The sequence below is a fragment of the Coccinella septempunctata genome, chromosome 9 (assembly GCF_907165205.1).
Source record: "Coccinella septempunctata chromosome 9, icCocSept1.1, whole genome shotgun sequence".
NCBI classification, from domain to species: Eukaryota; Metazoa; Arthropoda; class Insecta; order Coleoptera; family Coccinellidae; genus Coccinella; species Coccinella septempunctata.
The window spans coordinates 2069808-2079984 of NC_058197.1; the positions used below are offsets into that span (position 1 = coordinate 2069808).

The following is a 10177-nucleotide window of genomic DNA, read 5'->3' on the forward strand; positions in this document are numbered from 1 at the left end:
TATCGAAATTGATCATTTGGAATAAGTTGCGAAGAATAAAATAATTTTGATTATATTCTATTTCTCGATTATTTTTGGGTCGGCCCGGCCGACCCTGCATACCCTGACGAGCCGTCATTGCCTCACTATCTGCAAAATTTAAGACGAAAATCGGAAATTATATTCACGCCCAGTACGAAAAGAAGATATTGAAAAAAATTACCAATGCAAGTGATATTCAGTAAAGTGAAAATAAAATATCGCCAAAATAATGTCGAAATTAGACATAGTCAAACTTATGCAAGTTTTTGGCCGTCCAACTTCATTTGCTGTTTAGATTAGATATTTTATGATTTCTATGCTGATCCGGCTATCGAAAATATTCAAAATGATTTTGAAAAGGCCGTTTTATAGAAAAAAGTTCTATTTTGAGATGCTGGGGTTCGAACATAAATCGATAATTAATTGCAATATTTCCGAAAAATGCATCAACAATCAAATATCTTATTTCAAAATACTTCAAAGTTCATGCTATACAATTCCTTGTTTTCGCAGGTAGTAATTATGACCAAATCGGTCCGTTGCGGGCGGAAACGTTGAGGGATGGTTTATTGTATTGGTTATACTGTACCTGTGTTATTCTGTACCTGTCACCTAGTCAAAGTAACAAATATTTTACTGTATACTTCAATACGTCAATGGTTTTGAATAGGGTTTTTTTGCTTATCAAGAAATAGTAGTCCCGTAAATCAGTTATGGCACTTTTTTGGTTTCCATGATATTGTTCTGGTTTTTTCTACAGATAAATCCCCTTTGTATTTGTCAAGAGAAATGAGATTTCGATAATTAAGTATGAACGTTGACTTCTATTCCATCTGTCTATTATATTCGTCAATGTAAACTGTTCTTTGTTTCAGGCTCAGGTAATTTCTTTTGAAATTAATTCATTTTAATGAAACATCCTCTACACATCCATATAGCTTATGGAAAACTTCGAAAAACCGAATAAAAAAGTTACTTTCTTCCGTCATGAATTTCTTAAAATGGATTGTGTAACGATACTTGATTGTTTTTAATAAAAATCAAGCCTCGTTTAAATATCCGTTTCCCTGAATTTTCCAGTTGAAACAATGCAACACCGTCTGATGGAGATTTCAGTTTCAATATAGTTATTCCGTTTCATTTTGGAAATATTTTTCAGAATAATGAATTCAAATTCCATATAATTGAAATTTCCATCATTAATCCGCCGTAAGAATCCAAAATAAAGAAAAAGTGTCTTTCTGCATTCGGCGTTGTTTTTCCGTCCACAAAAACACACCGAATTCAGTATAAAACAACGTGGATTGCAGATAACGACAGTTTCTTTTACCGATAAAGAGATAACCGCCACCGAGAATATTTCTTCTGGGGAGAATATTCGAGAATTCCGAATTTTGAGTGCAATTTTGATCACGTGACCGTCCACATGTTGGAGAGTTAATAAATAGGACCGCACCACCAGACGAGAATTAATTCATTATTCAGTTTGGTTTTCGTCCATGATTGTAATTCAAAAATTAAAGTTATCAGGAATTTGGACAGTTTTTTATTTTCTCAAATGTTCAATGTGCCAACGTTTCGGAGGCGAATTCCTCCTTCTTCAGGGCTAAAAAACGAAAGGACATTCAACAAAACAATCACAAAGACAAAGTTACCGATATTACCTCAAGAATATTAAGCTGTACGAGAAAATATTGAACAGTTACAAAGTTTCATAACACTTGATTAGCTACTTTTGAAAATCCTTTTTATAATCATCTTATCACAAATATGATACAAAGAACATAAACAACAAGGAAAAGACTGCCCTAACCTATCACGTGTTCGGTGAAGGTCACAATTTTAACTTCGAAGAGGTGGAGATACTAGATGTGGAGAGCAATGGTTATAAGAGGAATATCAGTGAGATGGTTTCCATCAGAAGTAATAACACCGTAAATTTTAGAGAAGATGTTAATAACCTAAGTTATTTTTATGATGTTTTATTGGACATAACGTGACGGATAACATGGGGAAGGGGGAAATGACGTTGAAGAAACTTGTTTTGAGAAGGAGAAGAAGAAAGAAAAGGATCTGACAGTTTGTGTGTGTTTTTGTGTTTGTAACATTTGACATTTGAAATTTCCCACTTTATATATATGTTCTGATTTAATTTTCTGACGACGCTAAGATGATTATAAAAAGGATTTTCAAAAGTAGCTAATCAAGTGTTATGAAACTTTGTAACTGTTCAATATTTTCTCGTACAGCTTAATATTCTTGAGGTAATATCGGTAACTTTGTCTTTGTGATTGTTTTGTTGAATGTCCTTTCGTTTTTTAGCCCTGAAGAAGGAGGAATTCGCCTCCGAAACGTTGGCACATTGAACATTTGAGAAAATAAAAAACTGTCCAAATTCCTGATAACTTTAATTTTTGAATTAATTCATTATTATTCATTCGGTAGTCATTCGTGATAATTCATTATTATTCATTCGGTAGTCATTCGTTATTAATTCATGATTATTCATTCGGTAGTCATTCTGCGATTCTGTTTTCAGTCTTGATTCGGTAGTGATTCTTTTCTTGATTTCTTCGTGATTCTTTAATTCATTTCCGCTTCAATTAAGTCTGTCTTCGTATTAAAGTTTTCCTTTGCTTTTCTTTATTTTTTTGCTAAGTGGTGGTGTGACCGTACCGGAACAAACTGTAAGTCTTTTCTTGATACCGCATACTTCGTGATTCAACGTTGCATTCTTTTATTTGTTAAATTGTGTTAATCCTTGTTGTTAATCCTCCTGTTTAACGCAGACTTCTGTCGCCTGGTTCTCTGGTGAACCAAGACCAGTCGACGGAAATCTCGAAGTTTTTCTACTGGTAATGCTTGGCGTGTGACACCCAAGGTTGCCACAGAAAGACCACAGTAACCTATCCCGTCCTACCCCATTTGTGTTCCGTTTAGACTTCCCGTTTAACGCAGACTTCTCTCGCCTGGCTATCTGGTGACGGAAACCAATCGGCAGAGGTCTCAAAGTTTTTCTACTGGTAATGCTTGGCGTGTGACACCCAAGGTTGCCACAGAAAGACCACAGTAACCTATACCGTACTACCCCTGTTGTGTTCCGTGTAGATTTCCCGTTTACCGCAGACTTCTCTCGCCTGGCTATCTGGTGACAGAAACCAATCGGCAGAAGTCTCGAAGTTTTTCTGCTGGTAATGCTTGGCGTGTACACCCAAGGTTGCCACGGAGAGACCACGATAAACTACCCCGTTATCCTGTAAATTGTTGCATTGTGTTTCACCTGCATCAGCCCCGTCCCGTTTATTAAATAGTTTCAAATTCTGATTGGCCTGTACACTGAAAATCACCGGAAGTGCTCGGGATCAAACCCATTACTAAATTAACTGATTACAGAGACTTGGATCTTTCTGAGACACCCGGTTGCTGTAAACTTTGTATAAACCCCGTACATCAGTCATTGCCTCAGAAGGAATCAAAGTAACCGCTATTAATTGTTTGCTTTCTTTAATACCTGATAGTTTGACTGAATATAGTTGATTTGAATATTCTTTGATTCATTGATTTCACTTTCTGATCACCGTGACAAGTTATTACATTTCTGTTTTCCTTATTTTTGAACTTGGTCATCAGCTGAATATATTTCTTGACTTGGAAATAACTGTATAGTTCACTGTAATTTAGATTGTTGTAATAAATTCGGTTTTAAAGTACTTGTTATCGCTACCACCTTAGATAAACCCAACTCTGTCTCCGACTAGTAGGTACCTGGGTGGGTTTGCTATTTCTCCCTATTGAAAGAATAGCTGGCGCTCGAGATTAAATCTCTTTCCCGACCAAACCCGTTACAAAATTGGCGCCCGAGCAGGGACTCTTAAAACCGGGTTCAGTTTTGGAATAACTTCTTTTTTTTTATCTAACCGAGGAGAATAGTTTTGAACGGTGAACCATACAAACCAATTTATTCAGCTGTTGACTTGCAAGAAATATTTTATCCGGCTTATATTTCTGAAATATAATTTATTTAGATCAGTTGAGTGACCGATTTGCTGATTGCGTTGAGTTAACCTATCTTGAGTTATAATAGAACATCACTGGTAACCTTTAACAGAACCGAACAGTTAATCAGCTATTTCTGATAACCGCACAATATTGAATTGACTTATGATTTTCACCGCTTATGATTTTCACACGCTTATGATTTTCACTTGAATAATAAAACTGACTGTGTTTTCTTTTCCCTTCCCCCTTTGATTTATTTGCTGGTTGACAAGTGTTCATTATAACTCTGATAGTTTATTGTGATTATAACCGCATTGGACTTGTTGTTTCTCTGATTACTTTATTTTATTTGAAACCGTTGATACACTGTTGGTGAATCATTCCCTTTGAATTAGGTGAGCTTGAACCGAAAATTACTTCAGAAAGGTAAAACTGTAAGTGAACTTGAACCGAAATAATTTTCTTGGCTGTTAAAACCGATAGTGGACTTGGTGTGAGATATTTTGATGACAGATAACCTATTTCTTCGAACAAGTGTTAGGTTAACAGTGAGCTGTCAAGTGACCGATAAATAGTGAGTGATAGAATAATAGGTGCTTCCTCGATTGGACATTGATTATTAATCCGGGTTTCAGTGAATTTTTAATCATTCATCCGGGCCTCAGTGAATTTTATTGAATTAATTATCCATCCCGACTTTAGTATTCATCCGGACTTCAGTGAATTTTATTGAGAATTATTCATCCGGGTTTCAGTGAATTTTTTTGAGTTAATTATCCATCCGGACTTCAGTAAATTTTTGAATTGATTATTCATCCGGACTTCAGTGAATTTTATTGAGTTAATTGTTCATCCAGGCCTTGGTGAATTTTGTTGAATTAATTATCCATCCGGACTTTAGTAAATTTTTTTTTTTTGGATTTGATTATTCATCCGAGCTTCAGTGAATTTTATTGAGTTAGTTGTTCATCCGGGCTTTAGTGACAGTGATATTTAATCGGACTTAGTGATACTGAAACATTATAACCAGTGTTGAATTATTCTGTGTGTTAGCTTTGAACTTTAACTTTACATTATTTCATACCGGGCATCGAACTTGTTGAGTGTGTTACTGGATCGTGAGTCGGGTGGCAAGATAGTTGAACTATATGTCATTGAACATGGATGTGAACAGGCTGCTCAGTGATGAATTGACTTATGAACTAGAACTGAGAGGACAGTCAATACCAAGCACTGTGATGACAAAGCGGAGTCTACTACGACAAGTGTTACAGTCAGACATACCGCTACAGCCTTGCACATCAATGAACCCCACACTGGATATCGACATTTGCCAAAATAAACTCACCGATCTAGTAGAAGCACTTCAGAATTTCAACCACGCTAATGCGGCTAACGAATTTTCGCGAATATTCACAAGATTAACACACATTCAGGGAAGACTGAATTTTATTATCACTTCCGATGAAACACAGTTACAACTGATCGAACAACTGAAGGCGACTACAACTAAGGCCTTGGAGACGCTGGAGCAACTGAGTAGTAGCAACACCCGTGGACAGCCATCCGGTCAGCAGGAACGGTCCCTCTTGGATGTGGAGGTTCCCAGTTCACCTGGGATGTCCCCGATCCAACCGGAAAGAGCTGAAACATCCCTGATTGATCTTGGAGATGGGGTCAATCTTCCGATAGCTGCTGATGTCTCACATACTGGTGCACCTGTAAGGAATAAAACATTGGAACATGTCATGAACGAGACAAGGCGGACATGTACAGCATTGCTGCGGCAGTTACCGGCATTACCTGTCACCCAGTCACAGGACTGTGGGACAGCATCACCTGAAGATCAGACACCAAGAAGATGGATTAATTCTGCCCGCAGAGTGTCTTTTCCACACTTACCTACATCTTGTGTCAGCTCTGGCAGGACCATGACCAGAGAGAGAGTACCATTGGAACCGGAACCTCGACCGTCACCGGTGCCAACCATTCCTGTCCACAAATGGAATATTTCATTTGGTGGCACAGGTAGTGTGAGCGGCTTCATAGAGGAGGTGGAGAGATTGGCCGAATCTCGTAAGGTGCCCCTAGAACAAGTGTTCGAGTCAGTTTATGAACTACTGCGGAAGGATGCCAGGGATTGGTTCATCCCCAGGAGGGGTACATTCAGGAATTGGCAGGATTTCAAGGAGCAACTTAAGGAAGCATTTTTACCGGTGAACTATGAGGAGAACCTGTTGGAGGAAATAAAAAGGAGAACGCAGGGTCCTGATGAAAAGCTGCTGATGTACGTCACTCGAATGCAGAATTTGTTCCAGAAGCTAACATACAGTAGACCAACCGAATCGGAACAAATCCGAATCATCAGGCAGAGGCTGTTACCGACCCTACAACAGGCCTTAGCATTCCAGGAGACTAACACCTACGATGAGCTCCTGCGAAAAGGAAAGGTTTTCGAGTTAGTACAGTGGCAGATGAGCCAGTACACCAGGCCACCGTCGAAACCAGGTCTTCTTGACGAGCCCCACCTGACGTATCGTCCGTCCCAACAAAACCGGCAGCAGGCCAGTTTCTCCTTGGACACCGGAAACATATCAGGAAACTCAGAACCACCAGTACCAGTAGGTCACAACAGACCACAAACACCGCCGTCACCGCTTAGAAACACCCAGCCAAGACCGGATCGACCAACGGCACGAGTCGACAAGCAAAATACAGGTTCACCTAACCGAACCACATCACCTATACCAACACGACGATCAAACCAACAAGGAGACCGACAGGAAACACAGGGAAACCGGACTGATCCACCGACGAGGAAAGTGTCTTTCCAAACACAGTGCTTCCGATGTGGTGAATACGGCCACATGCGACGGGAATGTCGAGGACGACCGAGGTTGTTCTGTTCTCGTTGCCAGAGGAAAAACATTCGCTCAAGCGATTGTCCATGCCGCCCGGAAAACTAAAGGGAGGTATGGAGAAGGGGTCGACCATATCTCCGGGGACGCTGACTCCTATGGCATCGACCGTGTGTAACGACAACCGTCCGCTGGTGGAAGTAAAAGTAGCCGGGAAGCGCTACAATGCACTGATTGACACCGGAGCAACGAGGAGTTTCATCAGTCAGAAGGTGGCAGAACAGTGTGAACGCAAAGGAATAACGGGAGAACCCATTGAGGATGGTTTTGTGGTAGTTGCCAATGGTCAGTATACCGCGACGCCGAAACTTTATACTACCGCCATACACATCGCTGACTATTCTTTGACCGACATAAAGTTTTTGTTGGTGTCTGATTTACCGGTAGACCTCATACTAGGAATGGACGTACTGGGAGTGTACAATTTTTCCCTTAACCTTAGTACCGCCGAGTGCTATCTGGAAGGCCGACTTATCTCCAAACCAACACCTAAAGTGGGAAAAACTGTGGAGGTACACGCCACTGGCGAACACTTACTGGAACTGACCAAGGCACAGAAAAAGAAGTTGGATGCTTTTCTCGCCAGAGAAATGAAGGAGTTCGAGAAGCTGTCCGGCACCACGAAACTGATAGAACACAAAATCAAACTCAAACCTTGGACAGAACCGATTAAACAGCGATACCGGCCACAGAATCCGAAGATGCAGGAAATCTTCAACCAGGAAGTAGACCGAATGCTGGCTGAGGGAGTTATTGAGCCTTCTAAGTCGCCGTGGAGTTCACCTGTTGTGTTAGTCAAAAAGAAGGACGGTAAATACCGGTTTTGTATCGATTTTCGAGCAGTCAACGAAGTGTCCGTCAAAGATGCGTATCCGTTGCCGTATATTTCGGGAATCTTGGACAAATTACGCAGAGCGAAATACATTTCGACGATTGATTTGAAACAGGGATACTGGCAAATACCGTTAGAAAAGGATAGCCGGCCTATTACAGCATTCACGGTCCCGGGAAGAGGACTATTTCAGTTCACCGTCATGCCATTCGGCTTACATGCAAGCCCAGCCACGTTCCAGAGATTCCTGGATACCGTAATCGGTCCCGAAATGGAGCCCAAAGCGTTTGCCTATCTAGACGATATAGTCGTTCTAGGGGAAACCTTTGAAGAACACATGGAGAACTTAAGGGAAGTATTCAGACGACTAAGGGAAGCCAACTTACGTCTCAATCCCGACAAATGTGAGTTTGTCCGGAAGTCTCTGAAGTATCTGGGACATGTCGTCACTTCCGAAGGCATCTGTACGGATCCGGATAAAGTGGCATCCATAGTGTCATTTCCTGCTCCCAAGACCGTCCGAGAGTTACGCCGATTCCTGGCTGGTACCGTCGATTCATCGAGAATTTCTCCAATGTAGTTTCTTCGCTAACCCTGCTGCTCAAGAAGAAACAGCGGTGGAAATGGGGAGAAGACCAGCAGAAGGCTTTCGATATCCTGAAACACAAGTTGACTGAGTCACCGATATTGGCTTGTCCGGATTTCACCAAACCATTTGTGGTACAAACAGACGCCAGTGATACAGGCCTAGGTGGAGCTCTAACACAAGTGATAGATGGAGAAGAAAGGGTAATTGCCTATGTTAGTCGCACATTAAACCCCGCCTAGAAAAACTATTCAGTATCCGAGAAAGAATGCCTCGCCATCGTATTTTCCATAGAGAAACTACGTCCGTACCTAGAGGGATTCCATTTCACGGTTATTTCCGATCATATGAGTTTAAAATGGTTAAATTCTATAAAATCACCGTCGGGAAGAATTGCTCGATGGTCCGTTTTTCTTCAACAGTTTGATTTTGAAGTACAGTACCGTAAGGGATCCCTGAATAAACTTGCTGACAGTCTGTCCCGGAATCCCTTACCGTCCGTAGATTCCGTATACCTGGCCGAAGTGGAAATTCACTGCCGATGGTACAACAGGAAACTACAAGAGGTTCAGAAGGATCCAGGAAATTTCCCAGATTATGCCATAATCGATGGGAAACTGTTCCGACATTTTTGGGATGCATCAGACTTCACAGAAATTGGAACTGGACAACCCTGGAAATTATGCGTACCCACCGAACAGCGTTCCGAAGTACTGAAGGAGAATCATGATTCGGAACTAGCCGGACATATGGGGATCGCCAAGACAAGTTCCAGGATTGCCCGGAATTACTACTGGCCTGGTATGTTCCGAGACATTGCGAAATATGTTAGAAACTGCACTTCGTGCCAACGCTACAAAGTTTCGCAACAGAAAACTGCTGGGAAGATGCAACCACACAGGATGGCAGATGCACCATTCAGGGAAGTATCTACAGATATCGTCGGACCGTTACCCCGAAGTAAAAAAGGTAATTCTTATATTGTGGTCATGCAAGATCGCTTCACGAAGTGGATCGAGTGCCGCCCGTTGCGAAAAGCTACAGCCAAAACCGTTTATTCTGCGTTATACGAACAAATCATCCTGAAATATGGATGTCCGTCCGTTGTTATCTCCGATAATGGAGTACAGTATGATAGTAAGTTATTTAAAAACAGCCTTCAGGAACTGAATATAGCTCACAGATTTACCCCACCGTACTCGCCACAGTGTAATCCGGTAGAAAGAGCGAATCGAACACTAAAAACTATGATTGCCCAATTTTGCGAAACCAATCAGAGAAACTGGGATGAAAAGTTAGGGGAATTAGTTTTTGCTATTAACACCGCTAAACAAGAGTCTACCGGGTTTACTCCGGCTTTTCTGAATTTTGGTAGGGAACTAAATGTCCCTAGGGCGATTTATTCGACAAAACCCCAAAATACAGAACAAATCCGGCACCTACAGGAAGCACATGAGTTTGTGCAAGCTCGCTTGTACAGGGCTTTTGAACAGCAGGCTCATCATTACAACCTACGCCGTAGAGAAGTTCGCTTCCATGTAGGTGACAAAGTTCTCCGTCGCACAAATCCGTTATCATCCGCTGTCGACAGTTTCGCAGCTAAACTGGCTGCAAAATTCGCCGGACCGTATACCGTTATTAAGGTAGTCTCTCCTGTAGTGTATGATCTGAAAGATGAACAGGGTAAGAAGGTTACCAACATCCATGTTAAAGATTTAAAACCGTTTCACTCAGGATAGAGATATTTTTACAGTTTACCCTATAATTAAACATGAACCCCAGTCATGTGAAATTCCGTTTTATTACCGTTCCATTAACCAT

The 10177-nt window shown here is 41.1% G+C and overlaps 1 protein-coding gene across 1 annotated transcript; it reads right to left on the bottom strand.

The window, feature by feature from the left end:
* Positions 1-5451: 5451 nt before the first annotated feature.
* Positions 5452-8306, bottom strand: LOC123320777. The gene is made up of 3 exons (XM_044908203.1): positions 8157-8306; positions 5923-6107; positions 5452-5739 (listed from the first exon to the last, which is right to left on the bottom strand). Exons 1-3 carry the CDS (start codon positions 8210-8212, stop codon positions 5591-5593), a joined length of 390 nt encoding a protein of 129 aa, XP_044764138.1. The 5' UTR covers positions 8213-8306; the 3' UTR covers positions 5452-5590.
* Between the last annotated feature and the right edge of the window lie 1871 nt (positions 8307-10177).

Excerpts from the sequence above, each read along its gene's own strand:
- LOC123320777 (XM_044908203.1), bottom strand. The coding sequence starts at position 8,212 with ATGTCCCAGATACTTCAGAGACTTCCGGACAAACTCACATTTGTCGGG. Across the intron at positions 6,108-8,156 it reads ACATTTGTCGGGATTGAGAC|GGGCACCTTACGAGATTCGG; the intron begins GTAAGTTGGCTT and ends CACTTGTTCTAG. Across the intron at positions 5,740-5,922 it reads AGAGCTGACACAAGATGTAG|GTGCACCAGTATGTGAGACA; the intron begins GTAAGTGTGGAA and ends TATTCCTTACAG.